Here is a 25,420-nt window from a genome sequence, read left to right on the forward strand (position 1 = left end):
GTTGGGAAAGAAATAAGAATTAAATCTATAGTGCAGGATTTCAGATTTTCCTTTCTTCCCCCCAGCAGGACCCTGCTGCATGACCTCTTTCTTCGACTTTTGACTCTCAACTCCTGACTCCCCCCCACCTACCTCCTCCTCGGTGTTTGTTTGTTTTTTAAATCTTCAGGCAGCATCAACAAAATCAGCATGCTGCTGTTGGCCTGCCCCGGAAGTCTTCATTCAGCAATGATTTCCTGTTTCTGCATAGGCGGGCTGCTGCTGAATGAAGGATTCTGGAGCAGGTCGATGGCAGCAAACTGATCTCGTTGACACGGCCCGAAGATTTAAAAAAACAAACACCGGGGAGGAGGTAGGTGTGGGGGAATTGGGAGTTGAGAGTTGAGAGTCGAAAGCCGAAGAAAGAGGTCATTTGGAAGGGTCCCACTAGGGGGGAAGGAAGGAAATAATGTGATACATGCCATGGGTTTGGGGTAGGGAGCTGGGAAGGCAGAGAGGACAGATGCTCAGGGGCTTGGGGGGTTGGGAAAGACCGATACTGCACATACTGGGAGAGGGTTGGGAAGGACAAATGCAAGGGCTGGGGGTGGGGGTAAAGGAGGAAATGAGAGATGCTGCACAGATGGGGTAGTGGGAAGGGAGAAAAAGAAATGCTACCAGAGGGGGAAGGAAAAGGAATGGAAAATTGTTGGACATAGGTGTGTGGAGTGAGAGGGAGAATTGTTGGACATGATAGTGGTGGAGAAGAAGGAGGGATATATATTGGCTGTTGAGAGGGAAGGGTGGGAGATTGAAAGGGATGTAAGAGGGAGCAATGTTGAACATGGTGGTGGAGAGGGTTGATGGAAGGAGAAATTTTGGGTATAGGGATAGTGGGGAAGAACAAAAGATGCTGTACAGGAGCCAAGGGATGAGATGGAGAAATGTTACATTTGGCAGGAGAGGGAGTAGGAAAGATGCACTCTGGATCCCCACCTTTCTCTCTCTCCTTTCTCACTCCCTATGCAGCAAGGTAGAAAATAACAGAGATGGTGCACTGTGAGAGAGAAAGATGGAGACATTTTGTTCATGGGGGTGGAGGAGAGAGAGGAAAAAATGCAGAAGAAAGCAAAGAAAACCAGAAACTGGAACCAACTTGATGGAAAAATGCTACGACTTTATTACTCGGTGAGGGGACGAACTAATATAAAAACTAAGTCATAAAGAAGTTTACACATGTTTCACTTTTCTGCATCAAGTTAAGAAATATGTTATAGAGGAATAATAAGAATAATAACAATAAGAATATTAATAAGTGATATGAGTATCATTTCTACTGGGATTGATGAGGAATGAAACCACATTGAGTTTTGCCACATGGGTGGTGGTCTAAGGATCCCTGGGATACTCTATGCTGACTTAAAAGTAAACACAACACTTCATTGGAATACATTTGGTGATTATTGAACGACTACATTGCTGCTATTACATTGGTTTTCCATTCAGAAGAGGATTTATTTTAAAATTAGGTTAGAGACAAGTTGGCCTCTGGGTATTTAACTTGTTTGGTCACCACAAATGCCTCTCCTAGGCAGTTTCACTCAACTGCCTAAAGCTATTTGCTTTATCTTTGTTGTGAATAATACGATTGGAAATTTCTAAGAACAGGGGGTAATTCTAAACATATTACAAAATTTAAGATGCCAGGAAGCTATATAATTGCCCCTCGATTCTATAAAGGGCACCCAGATTTGGGTACCCGAATTTACATGCATGTGCAGTATAATTTGTTAACGAGTCATGAACAAGCAATAACTGGACGCTAACAATCAATTATCGCTGTTAACTGGCACCAATTAGAAGTTGCATTGCATCTGCCCTTACACAGTTCTATAATACTGGGCACCCAAATCACATAGCATGCAACTCCAAAGGGTAGTGTTACCAGACGTCTGGATTTCCATGGACATGTCTTCCTTTTTGAGGACAAGTCTGGGGGTCCGGACGGCTTTTAAAACCCGGCACTTTGTCTGAGTTTTGAAAAGCTTTCTCGAGATTGTGTCGGACAGGACATGTGCGGATGCCACGCGATGAAATCATTCACACGTGCACATAATGTCATCGCGTTGCATCCGTGCATGTGCAGATGCTCTTCTGCCCGACGAGAGCAGGCAGCGGGGGCAGGGCAGGGGCGGGATTGGGGGCAAGACTGGGGCATAACGGAGCGGAGATAGGTGGAACTGGGTGGACCTGGCAGCGGGTCTAGGGGGTCCGGATTTTACTAAAGTAAAATCTGGTAACCCTTCCAAAGGGGGCACAGCCATGGGAGGGGCATGGGCAGGTCAGGGGTGTTCCAATAATTTGGGGCTTTGTTATAGAATACTGGGGATAGGTGCCCACCTTGTGCACTATGATTCATGCCATTTCTCATTATGGTCCAGATTCTCTAAACGGCGCCAGTTTTTTGGCACCAGTAGGCACCCAAGCTCAGTGAAAAACACAGTTTAAATACTGTTTTTCACAGATTTTCAAGGCGCCTACTGGCTCCTAAAAAATCAGCACCGGAATTGCACCTCCATAGGTGCTTTATGGTGCCTAATGCCACTATAGGTGTGGTTAATGCCACACCTATAGTGGCATTAGGTGCCATAAAATATAGTGGCATTAGGTGCCATAAAATACCTATAGAGGCACGATTCATATCAAAGGTAGGTGCCGGAAATGTAGTTCTCTAACCGGTGCCATCACGTGATTGAAACGTGATCAGCGGCCGCTTTTAAGACGGAAGCTGACAAGAGCGCCGGTTAGACAATCTGGGCCTATGTGTGTAATTGCCATTATAGAATGCTAGCACAAGTTGCACACCGACATTTAGGCACAGTTGTTTATGCCATGCCAACATGTAGCATGAATGACCTTGATTAAATGTTTCAGTTGAATGCTTAGCTGACAGCATTCTAGTAACTCCTTCCAATGTTCCCATCCTCTTGGGGATAAGTTTTAAAATGGATGTGAAAGATTATAGGATTATTGCAATGTTCTTCAATGCAAGGCCTGGGGGCCAATGGCAGTCCCTGGAGACCTCTTTGGTGGCCTTCATTGCAATGCTGGCAGTTTTTTTTCTGCTACTCTGTCTCTCTACCCAGGCTCATGAGAGAAAGGGAAAAGTAGATGGGGCATGAGTACATGTTTGAAGGTCAAGGCATTTCTGAATAGACAAGAGAATGCATTCGGAAATGGTCACAACCTTGAGAATACTCCCCAATGAAGGCTGAAGGTAGGCATTAGGGATGGATAATAATAATAATAACATTATTCTTCTATACCGCCACAGTCGAAAGATTTCTAGGTGGTAGGCATTAGGGATGGATAATAATAATAATAATAACTTTATTCTTCTATACCGCCACAGTCGAAAGATTTCTAGGTGGTTCACATCGAAGAAGGCTGGACAATCAGCAAATTACAGAATGCAAGAAGTGGGAATACAGTTTATTACATAAGAAATAGATAAAAGGACAGCATATTACACCAAGATTGACAGAGGGAAAATATAACTTAGTAAGTGGTGAGGTTTCTGTTTAGGAGATGAATTTATTAAATAGTAAGGTTTTAATTGCTTTCCGGAATGCGCCTAGGTCAGCCTGGTTCCATTAATGCATTTTCCCAGCCAGGACTGCTGTTTGCTTGCTTAGAACATGAAGGACCTGTCCAAAAAGAATTTGTATTTGCAGCCTGTGATCTTTGGGTATGTAAATATGCTACGGTTTCTGGTTAGTCGTGTGGGGTTGTGTAATATGAAGTGTGGTAGTAGGTAAGAAGGCGCTAGTCCCCAGACCTGCTTGAAACAAATACAGGCAAACTTGAATAGTATGTCAGCAGTGCCATGACCCTCCCTCTCCATCAACTCATTAGAACCCAAAGAGGCCCCAGCTTAAAAATTGATGAACATCACTGGGTTATTGGGTACCAAGGTTCCAGGTTGTGCAAAAAAATATTGCCACCAGCCTTATGAGCTATATAGATTTTTGAAAGAAATTGAAAACATTGTTCTTTATACAGTAGATTTGAGGGGATTGTGTAGGATGCATATTTTGTGCAGTTGGTTTTGTATGAAAAGGGAGGCAACGTTAAGTGGGAATTATGTCCGTGTTCATTAATTTTACTCTAATTTTCATTGTGATGGTCTTTTATTGTACTTCACTGTGAAATTTTATACTGAAATAAGCAAGCAAATAAATGTAATAAACTAATAACTGCTATTTTCCCCTTTCCTGCTTAAAAAACAGAAATGTTAAAACATTTCTTCTAGTGTTAATTAATAGCACAAAGATGTTCTACATTACCTGTATTCTCCATCCATTTGTAAGTTCTAAAGATACCTAGAAGTAAACAAAGAAAAGGAACAAATATTAAAAAATTACTAGGTATGATGCTTTACACATTTAGAAGTGCTACAAAAAGTTTAAGCTCCTCTTTTATGAAGCCGCGTTAGGCTTTTTTATCGCCAGCCGTGGCGGTATTATCTCTGACGCTCATAGGAATTCTATGAGCGTCGGGGCTAATAACGCCATGACCAGCGATAAAAAAAAGCCTAACGTGGCTTCATAAAAGGGGACCTAAAGGTTCTTCTACCTAGTTTATTTGTGTATTGACTCGAAATTCCATTCTAAATGCAGTGAAAGTTCTGGAATGAAGGCCTCCTTAGGACAGAAGACTTTCATTTTAGAGATGTTGTACTTCATAACATTGCTTTTTAAATCAGGAGCAGTCTGTCTCAGACATGAGTGAAAAAAAACTTATTCAGAAAGCTAATAGTAAGGGCTAGTCCTTGGTGGCAGTGTGGCACATGGTGATGCAGAATAACCCAGATTTAGTTCCTGGGGCAGGTCACCTTTGTCTGGGTTTGATGAGGCTGGCCTGTACAGAGTCATAGTTGTTCAGCATCAGCAATGATGACTCCTTGTGGCTGGATTTTGGGCTCATGACTACAGGGATCTGGAAGGAGCCCTTGTGCAATGGTCCCCAGCCAAGGACTGTCACTGCAGTGACAGGAATGAAATAAGCTGGATGAGCATATAACCTCCAGATAGCTGCAAATGAAGGTTTGTGGTGTAGATCCCAGCAGTGGTTCCAAAGAAGCAGGAGGAAACTTTATGGTTTAAATATGAATGTTATCAGTGATCTAATCGAAGACCAAAACCAGCACATTTCAACTAGAAAACTAGAAATAAAATTCTGGCAGTATATTACATATGCAAATATGGACAGAGAGAAAGTAGAACATATGTTGCTTAGCTGAGGATATGCTGTTTTTCACAATCTTTTTCATATTTTTGAAGAAACTAACATAACAATTTGTGTCTTTTTGGGGGAGGTGGGTTGGGATTTGAGGTTGGATGATTCAGGTTTGTTGCCATTTTTAATACTAAAATATAATATTGTAGTTATCCAGCAGATTCTATAGAGGCCTGTCAGTTTTCTGCAATCTGTGGTTTTCCTTTCTGCTCATTTCTTAAATCTTGACAGAATGGTAGACATGTATAATTGATCTATAAATTTATAAGCAAACTCTAAAATGGCTAGATTGGTGCTTTTCCTATAGAAACAAGATGGCAGGAAACCCTTCAATATAATTGCTCCTCATTTTGATAAGGAAGTCTATTCTAAATTCTAATTTTCTTCTGTCTTACCTCAGGTCATTCAGAGGATCATTTTTTAAGGTGGCATCTAGATTTAGACATGAAGAATGCATATAAATGTTGATAGTTTAGTCATTTATACACATGTTTATGCATGTAAGTGACCTCATAAAATACAGACTAGTATTTAAAGTACATATATTATTTACACAGTGAATACTTTCAGTGTGGGCATGCACGTGGGTAAAGTTTGGGTAGAATGTAGCAGTGCAAGCAAGTTTGTGTGTGATTAGAGAATTCCATAACGTATATTCATTCTTGTTGCTCAGTGTAGGAGTAGACATTTATACCAGCTATAGTGTGGTGTAAGGATTGTGCTTAAAATGGAGGTACATTTTAGCCATGTACACTAGTTTACCTTTCCAACCTTGAAAGGTTATATTTACAAATGACATTTTGATAGGACTCTTTCCTTTCAAGCTGGTAAATGGAATAAAAGTTTAAGTCATCTTATTCCTCATGCTTTCTCTAATCAAACTTTCAGAAGGTCAGTAAAAATCTACTTATTTGATAAATTTGTTTAAACACCTAGGGCCTCCTCCATCAAACTACGCTAGCAGTTTTTAGCGAAAAGAGCTGTGCTGAATGGCCCGCGCTGCTCCCAATGCTCATAAGATTCCCAAATTTTGGGAATCAGGTTCAGTCCTAAAGCCCAAGCACAGAGAACAATAGTCCTATGTTGCTTTAGCCCAAATTTCTAGCAATCAGCTAGAATGGGATGGGAGCAAAACAATTCCTAATTAGTCTTGTCCTGGAAGTGCCACCTGACCTCTAGTGATATGTCAGAATGCTGAGGCAGGAGTGACTGGGAATTGTTCCTGCCCCTACTCCATAGACCAGAGGGGATATGAAATTAATATGAGTAGTGATGAGAGTTGGGGAATGTGCTTCATAGAGTGTACAGGTTGCATAGAACTTTTGCTCAATCAAAGTGGGAAGGGGGATGGGTAGAGGACCAACCCCTTTCACACTCGCCAGGAAGGGCTCATTTTGTAGCTTGCCTGTCCTTGTAAGAGATGACAAGCCCAGAACGGAGGTCCTAACATTTGGCATTACTTTGGTTGAGAATGTGTAGTAACATCAGCTAAGGATTTCACTGGGATATACTAAATTATGGTATTTAGGTGAGTAATTATTATATATAAAATAAGAAAAGAAAATCTAAATGCAAAAATTAACACTTGTTTCTATCTCTGTCTTTATTTTGCACCCTTCGCTAATAACTGTCCTTGGAATGAAGAAATAATGGCCATATAGCTTTCCCTTAAACATACAGTACAATCCTCAAATCTTACGTTGTTCCCATGGGCTCAGTCTCACAATCCACTTCCATATAGGCTAGCAAGTCTAGAGGTACTGGACCCTGAGACTTCATTTAAGAATTGCCATACTGGGTCAGACCAAAGGTCCATCGAACCCAGCCCTACCCATACTTACAGTACTTCTAAATCCCTGGTGGTTCAGAAAGGGGGTGAGTAGGAATACATACAAGGGTTCAATCATTGCACCACCAGTCTTGCAGCCCCAGCATTTCACGTATAATTCAGATACTTTATTCCTTCATATATCCTATCCCTGCAAGCATCATGTCACCTTCTCAAACAGTGCTCCTTAACCCTCTCCAGAAGGCACACCTACTCAGGATTACCACAGTGGATATGCATGGGATAGATTTATATACAATTCGTCTCCTATTTATTAAATTTATCTCATACATATTCATTGTAGTAATTCTGATTGGCTCTATAATGGTGTGCTGTATAATGTAGCCATTTATATTGACTGACTCAATGCCTTCTAAGTTAAGATACCCCACATCCTACTTGCTGTTTACTGTTCACCACATACCCCTCTAAGGCAAAAATGTTAAAATATATTGATTTATCTATTAAGATTTATAAAGTGCCTTTATGAAGAGATTCACCCAAGAAATGCAGGCTCTACTTTCCTCTTCCTCCAAATAATTGTATTTAACTCCCTTGCAAATCACAAACCTAACCAAATACTAGACAAATATCTTCTTTTGCTGCAATAGATATTTATGAAACGCAGCATTAAATTACTATTTGCCTTTTGGAAGCCAAAACAGCCAGTAATGGATTGGCTTCTGAATTGTTACATAATGCTATTGTTGGCAAAGGGCATGCCAAACAGAGCACGTTTTCTATTCAGATTTAAAGAGCATATATTTCAAGTTAATATTGTGAGAATCTAAAGCTTTAATATTGTATCCAAATCCAAGACATCATTTGAATGATAATAATAATAATAACAGTTTATATACCGCAGGACCGTGAAGTTCTATGCAGTTTACAATGATTAAATATGTTAGATTGAGTAGTACTAACAGAGTTGAAGTTTAGCGATCAGTTGTGGGGAAAGATTGTGCAGTGTAGCTGCTAATTAATACAACGATTTACTTAGAAGAAAAGTAAATGCAGAAACAACTGTGGATGCTACCTGAATATCTTTATGCTTGCAATAGGATGAGATGCTAACAGACTAAATAAGACTTGTAAGTGGATTTTGAGGGAGTCTACAGGACACTACCATTCACCCTGCTGGATACTCCCTCACATCGTCAGAACCACCTTAACACAGGTAGCTTCTCCTTAGGAGGAAGTGATATGAGCAGGAAGAGTCAGGGAAGCAGCTGCCAGAAAGTATATAAGGCAGTGCTAGAGCTAGGTTAGAGAGGCCCTGGGGAGTAGGAGGAAGAAGTGGCTCCAGCATACTATTTGACTTCACTCTGCTTGGCTGAGGTAAGCCAATTCTTTGTACTAACTCAAGGCTCCTTTTACTAAGCTGTGCTAGCGGTTTTTGCATGTGCTAAATTGTCGTGCGTGCTAGACGCTAACGCCACCATTGAGCTGGCATTAGCTTTTGGTGCGTAGCGTGCGCTAAAAACGCTAGCGCACCTTAGTAAAAGGAGCCCTCAGTATCTCTCAAACTTTGTGCCATGGCCCAGTGGTGTGCCATGAGAGATTCCAGAATTTTACTTTATTTTCAAAAATTCCCTTCATAAGTATACACTAGAATAGATGACATGTACGTCACGAACGCAATAATCTGTCAATGTTATGAGCATCTGTGTACGTAAGGATAAAACCGCTCAGACGAGCATAATTTTTTGACGTGATTGGTCCTTGAAAACTAATGGCAAGTAATTTTAGTTTTATTTTTTATGCAGTAGATATCCTAACTTGAGCTAAAAAGCAATCAAGACTTTGTTACCATTTGGATCTTCTTATCTTTGCAAACTTGGATTTTCAGCTCTGACAGAAATTAAACTAAAAAAAGAGAACGACTGCAGATGGTGGATGATGAAATGCGTGTTTGCTTGTCAACTATCGAGCTGTGTTTTGAGTTAATTTGCACTCAAAAACAAGCACATCTATCACATTGATTAGTAATTCTATTCTATCTATTTTAGTTTCACTGTTGTTATAGTCACCCATAATTACTTAAATAACTTTAAATACCTCTTAAATTTAATTTTTTGTTGGCTTTGCAATTTTATAATTTCAATTATAATGTGCTGCGAAAAACATGTGCTCCGTTTAATGTGCCGGAGCTAAAAAAAGTTTGAGAGACACTGTACTAACTACATGTGAGCCCTGTTCTAAGGTTTGGCTAGGACCAGATCTTGCTACCTGTTTGGAAGAAGACTTTTTGCAGTCTGTGTTTAGGGCATGGCAGTACCAGCTCCAGGCTCAGCTCAGCTCAGGACTTTTGTTTGTCAAATCAAGAGACTTTTTTTGTGTGTGCCTAATTCTGTGAAACAACAGGCTTCAGAGAATGTTTTGTTTAAAGCCAATAAAGAACTTTTCTGCACTATTGCTGGTTGTATCTGGCTGTGTTTCCAGGCCCCAAAACATTGTTACAAGGGCTAAGAAACAAGTAGAAAAGAAGAGGAGAAAGAATTGACTCTTGAGGAACCCCACACTGTAAAGGCTGAGAAGATGAAGAAGAAGAAGAGTGGTTAGAGAAAAATGAAGAAAACCATGCCAGATCACCACCAAAGAAAATCAAGTGTGAGAATCAACCAAATTGAATGCAGCCAAGGTGAAGTAAAACAGCCAGGATGATCTTATGCTTATCTATGTGGGAATAAACCTCATTCAACAGAGCAATTAGAATGATCTCAGTACTGTAAAAAGTCTGAAACCCAGACTGCCTAGGGTGAAGATCAAAGGTTTTCTCAATGAAAGAAGATATTTGAGTATACACTACTTTTTCAACAATCTTTTACAAAAAGTTAAGATTTGAAACTGGACAGTAATGAAGGATTCAGAGAGAGTTTTTTTAAAAAACAGAATTAGATGAATGATATCTAGCTGGAAACTTACTGGAAAAAAAGTCAATGATAAATCAATACAAGGATTTTAGGGAGAAGGCCTTTGTTTGAAGCCTTTAACCAAGAGGAAGATAAAGGGTTCCAAAGAACAGAAAGCAATCTTCACATGGAATAGTTTTAGAAATAGAGTGAAGTGTTTGAAGCTGGAAAGAAGTCCAGGAGGAAATTCCTGAGAAAGGAGAAAGAGCTGATGAAGAAGATGAGGGGGAGGAAGAAAGACTAATATCCTTCCACAGACCAGCAAAAGGGTTTTTTTTTGGGGGGGAAGGGAAGGAATGATTAAAGTTACAGATGATGACACTGTCAATGAGCGGCAGAAATCAAGAAGTTTATTGTAGAAAAACTGGGAAAGGGATTCTGCTGCGGGAGCTAAAGAATTAGGTTCAGAAGAGGAAGATGAAGACAGACTTTGAAAAACTGAATAAAGTTTCTTAGGTGCTGGGATCTCTCTCCTATTGTACAAATTAAGGTTTGACAAAGTCTTTATCTCCCTACTTTTTGCCCTTGCCCTCCCATCTCATGAGGCCCTTTTTTAAGCTGTGGCAAAAAGTGACTTTAGAGGCGCCCTTATGCAGGATATTTCCTGCATGCTAAGGTCATTTTTTACTGCTGCCAGAAAATGGTTGAGTATTCATTTTACAAATTAATGGCCATATGCTCACGCTGCCATTAATGTGCATCCATCACCAAAAATGCCTTCACATCAGAGTCTGTTCAACTGCTGCCTGACCTAAATTTAACCCCTTTAATCAATGCCCCGACTCATACCGGGGGTTGTATATTAGATATGATCCTTATCTCTAACTCACATGCCTCCTGTTTTTCCTCTCCCTCCATAATCACAATCCCATGGTCGGACCACTCATTGATTACATTTCAATACCAATTAAAATCTGGTAGACCAACTTTTTCACCAAAATCAATCACATACAGAGAATATAACAAGCTGGATCCATCCACTGTTTCAACATCATTTTCATTGAGTGTAGAAGCGTTGGAAGACTTGACCATAGATGAACAGCTCATATTATGGAACAATGCAATTCAAGATCTCTTATATCTTCTGATACCGATAAAGACCCATACTGTCCACCCTAAGAGACTTGAGAACCCATGGTTCTCAGCAGAGTTAGCTTTAGCGAAAAATCAGTTAATGGCATTCAAACAAAACACCTGAGAATTTAAATAAATACAAAGAACAAGGAACAGGGATGATTAATGATGTTGTTTAGACATGTCTATGCTATATGTGATAATCATAGGGAAACAAGATTTTATGAATGTGATATGGAAACACATTGTTGTATGCGGTATATAAATTTTTTAAATAAATAAATAATATAAAGGAAAAATTAATGAGAAAAAATAAAATTACTACTTGGATCGTATTATTAAAGTGAGAAACTCATCATCCTTATTCTCCATTCTAAAATCCCTTACGACAACCCATCAGGAACATGATGATAAACATACTAACAATATTACTGCCCAGATCCTTGCAAATCATTTCAAAGAAAAGGTTGAAAATATCAGAGCAACGATTTTGGTAACTCTAAAGGACTCTCCAAGATCACTTAGAGTGTAGATCACCAAATCCTGCCAGTTTTAAAATGTGCAAACTTTAATATCCTGTCTTTAAACGATCTCAAAAGATTATTTCAGTCCATCATTGTAAAGGGCTCTAGTTTAGATCTAATCCCTCCATTTACAATCAAACGTTTCTTTTCCATTTTTGGTTCAATCATTCATAAACTTATTGCGAATAGTCTATCCACAGGCCAAAACCCCAAAGCATGGAAAAAAATCAATTATTCGACCTATTATTAAGGGCTGTTCTGCTTCTCAGGCTGATGAAACAAATTATCGACCCACAGCCAATCTTCCATTTCTCTCTAAGCTGAATGTAAAAATAGTCTTTAATCAAATAACAGACTGCATCGTAAAAACACAAACACTTCATCCGAATCAGACAGGCTTCAAAACGCAGCAGGCTGACAACTACTATACTCTACTTTCTTGATCACCATGTCAGTACTCCTCATTTCCCTTGATCTTTCCTCAGCCTTCGATACCATCGATCACTCTCTCCTCCTAAATAGATTAGCTTCAATTGGTATTTCCGATACTGTCCTTAACTGGTTCCGTTCATAATTCACAGATCACTCATCAACAATGTCTTTCAACAACTCATCCTCCTCTTCCTTTACCAACACTTTTGGAATTCCTCAGGGCTCGATTCTCTCCCCCCCTCCTCTTCAACATTTTTCTAGCTCCATTAATGACATTAGGTCAATCAATCAGATTTACAATGTATGCCTATGCAGATGACATTCAACTCTTGTACCCGCTAAACACAGAAAATCCAAATGACATAACAATGATAACCTCTAAACTGGAACAGATTAGCAATTGGATGAGTGAAACTATGCTGTTCCTAAATATCTCCAAAACAAAAACAATGTTATTCCCATGGAAGGAAGGACTCTCATTAACAGCTCCAATCAAACTACACAAAGTCCTTCTGGAAGAGGTAAAACCATTAAATCTTAGGGGTAGTAATAGATCAGAAATTAAAATATCACGACCAAATAAGCTCAGTAGTTTAAAATTGTTTTTTCAAACTTAGGATGATTAGGTCCCTTTCAAAGGTCCTACAACCTGCAGCTTTAAATGTCTTAATGCACTCCCTCATGATCTCAGAATTAGATTACTGTAATTCCCTGTACAAAGTGGTATCACAAAGGGAAATCAGACGTCTGCAAATTGTACAAAATACTGCAATAAAAATCATTACAAACTCAAGGAAATTTGACCATGTCACTCCTCTTCTCAAGAAAGCACACTGGTTACCGATCCCTCACAGAATCTCCTATAAAATTGCCCTCCTAACTTTTAAAATCCGACAGTCCAAGCTTCCCGCATTCTTAGATAAACTCTTAATTCTGCACACAAATCTGCACACAAATCTTTTCGATTACCGCTCCTCAACTGTGGAACTATCTACCGATCAATCTAAGAGCGGAAACTAATTTAGAGAAATTCAAAGGTTTACTCAAAAGTTTCCTTTATAAAGACGCTTTTGAAAAATAATCAGTCTTTTCCTGTAAGTCCTATCTTCTTTTCATATTTTTCATTTAGGTACTTTCTGGGAAACCATTTCTCTAGGCATTTTTTAACCCCTCCCTAATGTTTTACCCTTTCTATGTGCTTTACCTGACAAATTGTAGTTCCACCTTTTTTTCCTCCCTTGTAAAGTATGTCCTGGTGTGTATCCATCATTTATGGTCTTAAATGTATATTTTACTTTTGTAAATCACTTAGAAAGTTGCTTGGTAAGTGTTTTATCAAATTTTAAATAAAACTTGAAACTTGAACTTGAACCTATGAGCCTTTACTGCCATCTGTTTTGTAGGCAGTTAGGGCTCATGTGCTAATTCCATGCTAATAAAACAGCATGCAGAAATGTGACTACGCTGATTCACACTCACACCCACTCTCTACCCCTAGTCATACTCTCTCAGAGAAAAATAAGAACATAAGAATAGCCATAAGAATAGTCCATCAAGCCCAGTAGCCCATTCTCACAGTGGCCAATCCAAGTCCCTAGTACCTGGCCAAAACCAAAGGAGTAGCAGTATTCCATTCTACCATTTCAGGGCAAGCAGTGGCTTCCCCCATGTCTTTCTCAATAACAGACTATGGACTTTTCCTCCAGAAACTTGTCCAAACCTTTCTTAAAACCAGTTACGCTATCCACTCTTACCACATCCTCTGGCAATGCATTCCAGAGCTTAACTATTCTCTGAGAGAGAAAATATTTCCTTCTATTGGTTTCTAAAGTATTTCTCTTTAACTTCATTGAGTGTCCCCTAGTCTTTGTAATTTTTGTTAATCCACTTGTACCCGTTCTACTCCACTCAGAATTTTGTAAACTTCAATCATATCTCTCCTCAGCCATCTCTTTTCCATTTTTAGTGCGTGACTTTCACATGCACATTGGACTTTTACCACAGGACACTTCAGTGTTTTAATAGAGTGCAGTAAAATTTGAGCTTAGTGTGTTCTAAGTTAGGACTTTCCCAAGCTCTAAGTTCTAACATGAGAGCACTTCTTGCCTCCTATTTAGGAGGTGCTAAGCTAAAGGCTCTCATGTTAACCCTGTGTTATCCAGTTAGTGCATAATAATAGGAACACATAAGCTGGATAATTCATCCATGCCCTTTTGTCTCCCTTGACAGATTACAAAAAAATGTTGAAAAATGAGTAACACACTTTTTAGCGCACACTAACAGGCAAAATACCCCAGGTACAATGCCACAAAATACTCTAGTTTGTGGTAAGCCTTGTCTAGCATGCTAAATATGCACTACGGCTTAATTCACTTTAGTAATAAAGCCCCAGAATGTTAGGAATTAATAGAAATTAAAATAAAGGATATCATAATGTCCCTATCACTCCGTGATGCATCTTCACCTTGATTAATGTGTGCAATTCTGGCTGCTGCATTCCAAAAAAATATATACATAGTGGAATTAGAAAAGCACAAACAAGGGCATCCAAAATGATTAAGAGGATGGAACTTCTCTCATATGAGGAATGGCTTAAGAAAAGAGATGGCTGAGGGGGAATATGATAGAGGTCTGCAAAATCCGGAGTGGAGTAGAATGGGTAAATGTGCATCGATTGTTTACTCTGTCAGAAAGTACAACAGACTAGTACTAGCGGACACTCCATGAAGTTACACGACTGTTCTTATGTTCTTGTACTCTTATCTTCTTGGGTACAGTTAATCCTACTTATAATCCATCTGGTTTAGTTCTTCCTAACCATGGATTCACTGTTTTACCTCAGACTCTTATTTCTTTTATGTCTCATGTCATAACTAGATTGTGAGTGCCAAGAAGCAGGGCTTGTCTCTTATGTTTCTCAATTCAATTCTTTGTATGCCTGGTAGTGTTATACCGTATATATGATTATTACTGCTAATAATAGTCCTTCAAATGTGCTATTGTACTGGCTGTATATTTAATTCTTGCTGCTTCCTAGTTCACAATATTCTTTCTAGTACATACTTGGATTCAAAGCAAATATTGGCCATTGTGGCTTAAAAAAATATTCAAAATCCCTCCTATTGATCTGAGATAAATTTCCAAAGCCATGAGAGGAGAGGGAGTGAAAGTATCTTAACCAAACAAGTCAGCCACCTAAAAATTGCCCTTTCTCAATGCAGCTAAAAGTCAGCATACTATTCCCAGACAGAAAATAATCACTAGAGATTGCATTTTCAAATGTACACTCATGTTTTTCCTTTCAAAAAGCACCTACGCAAAAACAAAGTAAAAATATCAATGGGTACTTTGTGCCTTTGGCGGTTTTCAATGTGAAAGTATGCAGTACTTCCAGAAGATATAAATTTTGCAATCTGTCTACTGCTTGAGAATAGTTTACAATGGGATGCTTAATGAGTGAGAAATTTATTGGGTAAATTATACAGCCAAAGATTTTGCACATTTTCACAGGCAGAACATCTTTTTGGGCATTTGACTTTACTTAGGCAGAGGGGGAGGGGGGAGGCAACCTATATTATCTGCTACAGGTCCCACTGCAATAAAATGGTTGATATGGTATTTTCCAGTGATAGGAATCACTCTTTTGAATGCTTTCAACTAATAAAGCGCCTCTGTAAATCAATTTGAAGATTTCAAAAGATACAGGTTTGAATGTGGCGGTAGACAGGAGTAACATGAAGCATTTCTTTGTAGAAAGTGTAGTCGAAGCATGGAGTAGTCTCCTAACCAAGGTGGTGGGGCAAAAGTAATAATGGAATATAAGAAAGCATTGAACAAGCACTGAGGATACTTAGCAGTGGGGAACTGAGGGTAAAGCTGGGTAGAAAGTAAGATATTCACTATTATAATAGAAAGTGAGAATAAGCAGATGAACAATTTCCATCTTTCCACACTGTGCGATCTATTAGGTACCATGGCCTTTCCCTATTATCAATCAAAGTATTGAACAAGCTTTGAAAGGGCTGCTCAGTGTTTAACTGTTTACTCTAGGTAGCCTCCTTTAAGATACACATGCAGAGGGTCTTGGTTTGCTGGCTGATCCCACACTGTCAAAGCTAGGGATGGGAAAGGAGAGAGGCATTTGAAGCGGTGAAAGGAAGATGATTTGTTTGGAGGTACCAAGACATCTTTAATCAGGATTGTAACTCTAGATAAATTTTTAAATATACTTAGAAACATAGAAGATGATGGCAGATAAGGGCCATAGCCCATCAGGTCTGCCCACTCTACTGACCCTCCCCTAAGTCTACTATCCTAGGGATCTCACTCCTGGTGACAGGTTCCTTTGGCTTAACCCTCTAAGGCAGGGATGTCAAAGTCCCTCCTCGAGGGCCGCAATCCAGTCGGGTTTTCAGGATTTCCCCAATGAATATGCATGACATCTATTTGCAAGCACTGCTTTCATTGTATGCTAATAGATCTCATGCATATTCATTGGGGAAATCCTGAAAACCCGACTGGATTGCGGCCCTCGAGGACCGACTTTGACACCTGTGCTCTAAGGGATCCCACATGGGCATCCCATTTGCTCTTAAATTCTTGCATGCTTTTTGCCTCGATCACCTGCACCGGGAGCTCGTTCCAAGAATCAATCACTCTCTCGGTGAAGAAATATTTCCTGGTGTCGCCATGAAATTTCCCACCCCTGAGTTTGAGCGGGTGCCCTCTTGTGGCTGAGGGTCCTTTGAGAAAGAGAATCTCTTCTTCCATCTCGATACGGCCGGTAATATACTTAAACGTCTCGATCATGTCTCCTCTCTTGAAGTGTTAAAACAGTATGCAGTCATAGCTAAACTAGTATAGCTAGCAAACATGGTTAGGATAAGTGAAAAGTGGAACAAAATGCCAAATGACATTGCTATAATAAGCTGACTGCAGAAGGCAATAAGGGCAACCTCTGCAAGCCTGGCTGAACTCTGTGGCAGATCTTATGTTTTCACTGGTAAAAGGTGTTTCTTCTGGGAGGGTTTTAACAAACTTACCCCCCCTTTTACTAACCTGCGGTAGAGATTTCTTCCATGGCCTGGAGCACTAAATGCTCCGACGCTCATAGAATTCCTATGAACATCGGAGCATTTAAGGGCAAATTCTATAAGAAGCGGCCAAAAGTTGGGCAGCGATATAGGCACCGTTCAGCATGATTCAAACACAATTGGGTGCTGTGTAGTGAATCGCACTGGACGGTGCCTATTTTGGAGGCGCCCATTAAATAGGCCAGCTCTAGGCAGAACAAAAAGGTAGGCGCCCGTGCGAACGCTTAAGCACGCTTAAGAGCAGTGATTCTGTAAGAAAGCGCCTAACATGTAGTCACGCCCACGCCTAACATGCATGGTGCCTATTTTTTGAAGGCAGCCTAAATTTTGAAGACCGCCTACATAGGTGCCTATATTTAAATCAGTGCTGATTAAAACGCTTAATTGAGCATGCTATTCAATTTAGATAGGTGCCTATGTAGTTGGGCACCTCTGAAATAGGTACCTAACTTTAGGCGCTGATTACAGAATTTGGGCCTTAGTGCCTTGAACCATGGTAGAAACCTCTACCATGGCTTAGTAAAAGGGGAAGTTAATTTATGTATGTTTTGTATATGTTTACTATAGCAGCAGTATTCTTGCATCCCATGTACTGACTAAACGTATCTTTTTTGTAAACCGTTTCTACCTCATGTACTGTCAAATGTATCTTTATTGTAAACCGCTTCGAACTTCACGGTATAGCGGTATATAAGAAATAAATTATTATTATTATTGTTTTCTAAGAAATAGGCAGGTCTGTGCAGTTTCTTTTATAGCTGGAGCTGGAGCTGGAGCTGGAGGAATGGAAAGTGATAGCTAGTAAGTATTAAATGTTATGAAGAGATTCCTCGTCTTGTAATAGCAGTTGATTTGGGCAAGTGTTTAAAGGTGATGAGTGGTCTGCACAATGAAGTTATACATAAACCACACTTAGCCATGAGATAACTCTAGTTTTTGAATAGAGAAAACTAAAGGGGACTTGAAAGTTGTATTCAAATATATAAAAAGTGTTTGTAGAGATAATAATCAGATGTTTGTCACCTTCCTTGCTACAGGGCATGCGCTTATGACTATTACGTGGATTAAATTAATTAGTAGAGATATCTTTCAAAATGTAAGACTTAGCTAAGCACTGTTGCAAGTTACCCAGAGAACTGGCATATTAAGACTTCTAACAAATATTTATTTTTAATCCCCCCTTTCACAAAACCGCAGAAGCGTTTTTTAGTGCAGGCTGGCATGCTGAATGCTCTGCGCTGCTCCCAACACTCATAGAGTTCCTATCAGCTTTGGGAGCAGCGCAGAGCATTCTGCACAACGGCCTGCGCTAAAAAACACTTCCGCGTTTTTTTTAAAAAGGGGTGGGGGTTAATTACACTCGTAACACTGCTCCACTATGCACATGCTGTAATAGGCATAAAACAGACAAACGTAATTGTCTAATTCAGCTGAAAAAAATAAATACAGTATTTAATAAACTCTCCCATCTAACCTGGTAAAAATGACTAACTTAAAAAAATGAGATGAACACCTGTCTGAAATATTTTAAGCATGATGGATCTTGCCTTGAGGCGAGGGATGGGCTGTGCTGATTCCTACAGAGGCAATGTCCCACATCTGGCAGAAACCAGAGGAACTGTGGGGAAAGCCTCTGGAGATAGAAGAGAAAAGAGGAAGGGTATCTGAAGTGTGTGGTAGAGAGATTGAAGGATCTGAAGAGGTTAGGAAGATGTTAAGAAAGAAGGGGGACCTTTCACTAAAGAATATTAAGCCCTAGCCCGAAAAGCAGGCTACTGCAAAATGCTTGTTTACCTGTCAGCCCACACTAACTTGCATGGTAGCTATTTTTTTCTGAATATTTTTGCTCCATTTTTGTGTTACAGAACAGAAGAGCAGGATTTATATTGAAAGTCTTTCCCACGCTGTATGGAATCCAGACATCACTGCCAAGTAGAAGAATTCATCAAATTTTGCTACTATCAAATAAGCTGGGGGGTGGGGGATTCTTAATGCACAGAAAGCCTGGGGCCTTTATCATAGTGATTTTTATAGCTAATTTCCAAGATGAGGTGAAGGGGTTGTGATGTGGTGGACTTTTTTTTTGTTCAATCTTTTTGTTGATTTTTCCAAATCATCGTACATAATAACCAACAGCAAAATAATAACAAAACAGCTAATGTAACAATGACAGGGAATAGGAGACATTTTGCTATGTTAAATCTGCAAGAAAGAACCATCTCTATGGATTTCCAAGCGGGTACGAGGCTGTGATAAGCTTGCATCATTTTTACCGCCTGAAGTTCATTCCGCCAGTAGAGGCAGACAGTGTTCCACCAGAACGTACTGTTAAGAAACCTCATGGTTTTCCAGTTGGCAAGAATCAGTTGGATACCAATGGCAAAACGCATGCCAATAAGCTTTGGTTGACAGAGCATATTAGCAAAAGCAGGGTGGAGAGAATGAAGTATTATGACATCTAAAGACAAGTCAAAGGTACAATTTAGAATCATCTTAATTATGTTTTTTTGGACATCCTCCCAAAAAGAATTAACATGCTGGCATTGAAAGAGTATATGAGGGAGGATGCCTGCATGGTACGAACAATGCCAACAAACACCAGTGTCACTGAGCTTGGCATGCAACATTCTCCATGGTGTCCAGACTACTCTGTGCATAAGGAAAAATAAGGATTGAGTCATTCCAGCTGCTATGAGAGTTTGGTTAATTGTGCCCCAGAACATAGGCCAATTAGGTAAAAAAAACAAAAAAACGCTCATCTTGCCAAATATAGTTGCCGTCCAGAAGGCAGGACATCATGCTTGTCTTTCAATATGATACACTGTCTTCCCTTCAGTACTAGTTGTCACACAAGTTTCCCTAATGTCAGCCTGTTCAGATAAATTTACATATTCAAATTCATGCTAACACAGTGAATCAACTGCATCCATTAGTATTCACAAGCTCTCAAAGTAGGACATTGCTGACTAAAGTCTGCAAAGGTTCGAAAGTGACCATTCTGTAATAGTGGGTCAAGAGACCAAACCTGTGCATATTGTCAGTTTTTTTTTTAGGATATGACTTTCTCACCTATTTTTAAGTAGAGGTTGTATCAAATCACCATATGCTTTTCTGACCACAAGGGATTCATGGCTATTTCATCTAAATAATAATAATAATAATAATAATAGCAGTTTATTTACTGCAGGACCGTGAAGTTCTATGCGGTTTACAATGATTAAAAAGAATGCTACAATTGAGTAGAACTTACATAGTTGGAGGTTAGTGACTAACAGAATATGAGAGCGGTTGTTGTGGGAGAGATTGTGCAGATCAGCTACCTAGGTAATTCAAGAACAGATATGTTTTTAGGTGTTTCCTAAATTTACCATAGTTGTTTGCATGCCTAAGTACTTTTTCCAGGTCTTTGCCCCATGATGCTGCTTGATATGAGAGGAGATGTTTACATCCTCTAACTCAGGGGTAGGGAACTCCAGTCCTAGAGAGCCATATTCCAGTCGGGTTTTCAGGATTTCCCCAATGAATATGCATTGAAAGCAGTGCATGCAAATAGATCTCATGAATATTCATTGGGGAAATCCTGAAAACCCGACTGGAATATGGCTCTCGAGGACCGGAGTTCCCTACCCCTGCTCTAACCGGTGGGAAGATGAACTTCGGGTGTGAGCTTCTCTTATGTTTGTTGGTTGAGAAGGAGAAGAGGTCAGTTATATATTTAAGGGCTAAACCGTATAGTGCCTTAAAGCAGAAACATCCCAGCTTAAACTTCGCACGTACCTCCGTTGGCAACCAGTGCAGGAGTCGGTAGGAAGGGGGTTATGTGATCGGACTTCTTCAACCCGAAAATTAGCCTAACCACTGCGTTCTGCACCAGTTGTAGTCTCTGCAAGTTCTTCTGGGAGATTGCCAGGTGGGCAATATTACAATAGTCCAGATGGCTTAGTATAAGGGATTGTACCAGAATTCTGAATGATGAAGCCTCAAAGTATGCTTTAAGAACATAAGAAGTTGCCACCACTGGGTCAGACCAGAGATCCATCATGCCCAGCGGCCCGCTCCTGCGGCGGCCCATCAGGTCTGTGACCTGTGAAGTGGTTCCTGACCATTTCTGTAACCTACCTCTACATCTATCTGTAACCCTCAATCCCCTCATTCTTTAGGAACCTATCTAAACCTTCCTTGAAACCCTGTAGTGTGCTCTGACCTATAACAACCTCCGGAAGCGCGTTCCATGTGTCCACCACCCTCTGGGTAAAAAAGAACTTCCTCGCATTTGTTCTAAACCTGTCCCCTCTCAATTTCTCCGAGTGACCCCTTGTACTTGTGGTTCCCCACAGTCTGAAGAATCTGTCCCTGTCCACCTTCTCTATGCCCCTCAGGATTTTGAAGGTTTCTATCATGTCTCCTCTAAGTCTCTCGCTTTTCCAGGGAGAACAGCCCCAGCATTTTCAACCTGTCAGCGTATGAAAAGTTTTCCATACCATTTACCAGTTTAGTTGCTCTCCTCTGGACCCCCTCAGGTACTGCCATGTCCTTCTTGAGGTACGGCGACCAGTACTGGACACAGTACTCCAGATGTGGGCGCACCATTGCACGATATAGCGGCATGATGACTTCCTTCGTCCTGGTCGTGATACCCTTTTTAATGATACCCAACATTCTGTTCGCTTTCTTTGAGGCTGTCACACATTGTGCTGATGCTTTCAATGTTGTGTCCACCATCACCCCCAGGTCTCTTTCAAGGTTGCTCACCCCCAGCAACGATCCCCCCATTTTATAGTTGAACATCGGGTTCTTTTTCCCTACATGCATGACCTTGCATTTCTCTATGATAGTCCAAAGCTGCCAGAGAGTGAAGAAAACTCCTTCTAACCAATGAGTCCACTTGGTCTTGGCAACCTAAAATAGTGGCATCAATTAAATAATGATTTCCTTTTTTTCAGGGGTGGAGAGTGGCAGCACAGTGCCCAGCATGGAAAGAGGAAAAAGAGTACCGTGTTTAATATAATCCAACCATTTATAGAAAAATTTATGGCAAAGCCAATGAGCATCAATAATATATACATTATTCAAGAAGCCAGAGACATTTTAAAGGTATTCATTCTGCCCCATCAGGAAAGGTTCAGAGGGGACCATTATACAGACATTTTTTTCATTATACTCTTAATCTGTTCCATTTTCAGAGAAAGCACTTGGTCATAATCTTTATGCAAGGATATCTCTAAATATCTGAAAGCCGTGGGGCCCAGATGAACTGCACATCAATCAAGTCTCTGGGTAGCTTCAGATTATTTAAGGGTATAATCTCAGACTTTAGACAATTCACCTTGTAGCCAGAAAATTTCAAATACTTCTCAGCCAAGTGGATAAAAGATGGCAGGAATTGGCAAGGATTTCTAATGAATAGTAATAAGAACCTAAGAACATAAGAGTTGCCGCTGCTGGGTCAGACCAGTGGTCCATCGTGCCCAACAGTCCACTCACGCGGCGTCCCTTAGGTCAAAGACCAGTGCCCTATTTGAGTCTAGCCTTACCTGCGTACGTTCTGGTTCAGGAGGAATTTATTTAACCATATCTTGAATCCCTGCTAATTTTATTTGCTTTCTACTTGTTTGGGAGCAGGTTATTGGTGTTGAAGCGTGTGTTTACTATTGCTTTTAATACATATGCACTGCCTGTGGCAGGTTATTGCAACTGTGCCTTTAAGAATGAGCTCCCCCTGTGTATTGTGGGATGCTTTCTGGTGGTTGCTGACACAGTAACACACTGGGCTGGCAGCTTTCTTTGTTATTCTCTACTGCTCTTTCTCTGAACTGAAGTTACCTCTCTATGTTTTCGCAGCAGCATGGCTTGTACAAAGCACTGTCCCATTAAAAATCCTTAGTAATGTTAATCTCTAAGATCATAGTATTATCCTGATCAGCAGCTGAAGTACCCCTCCCAGTCCCTGAATCAGGGAATTACACTGATAGAGGGTGGGCATTGTCCAGAGCCACAACTCTACATGCAACAACTATGAGTATATTTTCTTTTGTTTTGAGTCTGTATTAAAGAAGATTTGCTTAAAAAATAGAGATTTCAGCTGGTAATGTGGCGCAGTGGTTACAGCCTCAGCACCCTAGGGTTGTGGGTTCAAACCCACGCTGCTCCTTGTGACCTTGGGCAAGTCACTTAATCCCCGCTTTGCCCCAGGTACATTAGACAGATTGTGAGCCTGCCGGGATAGACAGGGAAAAATGCTTGAATACCTGAATAAACTCATGTAAACCGTTCTGAGCTCTCCTGGGAGAACGGTATAGAAAATTGAATAAATGAATGAATGACTGCAGTGCAGAAAGATGATATCCCCTAAGTCTTCAAACGAAATATAAATCATGAAACAAATGAAGGCAAACAATCTAAACCCACTAATTCAGTCACTAGATCATTCTGGAACTTGTATCACAAAACTGATAGTCATAAACTACTTAAATAATTAAATTAAAGAAAAGTTAACAGACATGCTGAAGCAAACCTTTAGATCCCTCCAGCCCAGAAGCAGCCAGACAGGAGAAACGCTGGTCATCGTCGTCATCGGGATCAGAGTTAGAAACTATGGCAATTGTAGTAAACATTACCACAATTAGAAGTTATGCACACTCTTTTTGTTAAGATAAGTGTATTTAAATGAACTGATTTAGCAAATTGTTGTTAAGCACTGAAACATTTAAGGGGAAGTTTTTTTATTTTAATGCCTCTGAGGAGCATTGACCAGTTTGAGAGGACAGTAGTCCTGGACTAAGCCCTGAGGCTTTTTCTCCCCATTTCAACTACATTTTTCTTTAATTTAATCATTTAAAGTAGCTTACTATCAGTTTTGAGCTACAAATTCCAGAATGATCTAGTGAGTGAATTAGAGTCTTAAAAGCACCCACTTTGATACCTTGCATATCAGGGGATTGCCTAATTGCAGATAGGAGGGTGTTCAAGAACTAAGGGCTCCTTTTACGAAGCCGCTGTAGCGGTTTAACTTGCATAATAGCATGCGCTAAACCACCAGATACGCTAGCCGCTACCACCTCCTCTTGAGCAGGTGGTAGTTTTTGGCTAGCGTGGGGGTTAGCGTGTGATTAAAAGTCACGCGCGCTAAAGCCGCTAACGTGGCTTTGTAAAAGGAGCCCTAAATTAAATAAAAGAGGGGATGAGGGTAATCTTGCTTAGTTTTTCTTCATAGTTGTACATCTGTGCATAAAGTGTTGTTTAGTAAATTTGAGAGATAGGTCGAGAATATAAAGCTTTGATCCAATTGGTTTAGGTATTAGGACTAGTAGTTCCAGTGAATCTACCTTGCTTATCCAGGTGATTCTTAATACAATTATAATAGGCTAACAGTTGAGGTGCAAGACTCAGCCCAGACCTTTTATAGAACTTTTTCACAAGACCATCCAGTCCAGAGACTTTGTTGATAGCTAGGCCTTTAAGAACACATTCTCAGGTTTCAGGTTTATTTAAAATTTGATATACCGCCTTATCAAAATTCAAAGCGGTTTTACATAATATATAAAAACAGGGTTTAATAAAAACGTACATTAAAAACAAATGGCAAAACAATGCTTCAAACGATCAGACACACTAACAAACATTGACTTACCGATACAGGAAGGAAATGGGCAGAAATACAATATATATAAAAAGAAAGAGAGGGGAAGAGGGAAAAAAAAATAAAAAGAAGAGAAACAAAATAGAAATAGTCTAGAATAATGTAAAATAAGCTAAAATGATTGTAAAATGGCAAGGAACAGATTTCTAATGCTGTCTTTAGAAGGACTATTATATATCATATACGTCTAACTCTTTAACAGTAAGAGGAACATCAAATTCAGCTTGAGCATGCATGGAAAGAGTGGAGTGTTCAGTGGAATTCACCACTGTTGGAAACAGGATAGTAGGCTAGATGGACCATTGGTCTAACCCAGTAAGGTTATTCTTATGTTTTTATGCCATAAAAGTCTTCTACTTCTTGGACCATGCTCTTTGTACAGTATCGCCAGTTTTTGCTGATCTAACCTGTCAGATATTCCTTATGTGTGCTTATGATCACCAATAGTCATTCAGGCCCAAATTCTAGAAGCAGTGCTGCAAGTTAGGAGGTGGTAGGTGCCCTACCGCTATCTAACTTGCTTTAATTGGTTTTAATCAGCGCAGTAATTGAACACACCATTAAAAACCAATTAAAAGCTTGTTAAAAAATAGTATGCTCCGGGAAGCGCCTACGAAAGTAGGCCCCAGAATCACATCTAC

General features: G+C 39.9%; 1 protein-coding gene across 1 annotated transcript in view; it reads right to left on the reverse strand.

The window, feature by feature from the left end:
* Positions 1-25,420, reverse strand: part of LOC117355966 (desmoglein-4-like) — a 91,862-nt gene that overhangs the window by 49,747 nt on the left and 16,695 nt on the right. The window contains exon 2 of the mRNA XM_033935160.1: positions 4,326-4,361. Within this exon, the coding sequence (XP_033791051.1) occupies positions 4,326-4,361 (36 nt within the window). The remainder of the gene's footprint in view (positions 1-4,325; positions 4,362-25,420) is intronic.

This window comes from Geotrypetes seraphini, chromosome 2, assembly GCF_902459505.1.
Source record: "Geotrypetes seraphini chromosome 2, aGeoSer1.1, whole genome shotgun sequence".
NCBI classification, from domain to species: Eukaryota; Metazoa; Chordata; class Amphibia; order Gymnophiona; family Dermophiidae; genus Geotrypetes; species Geotrypetes seraphini.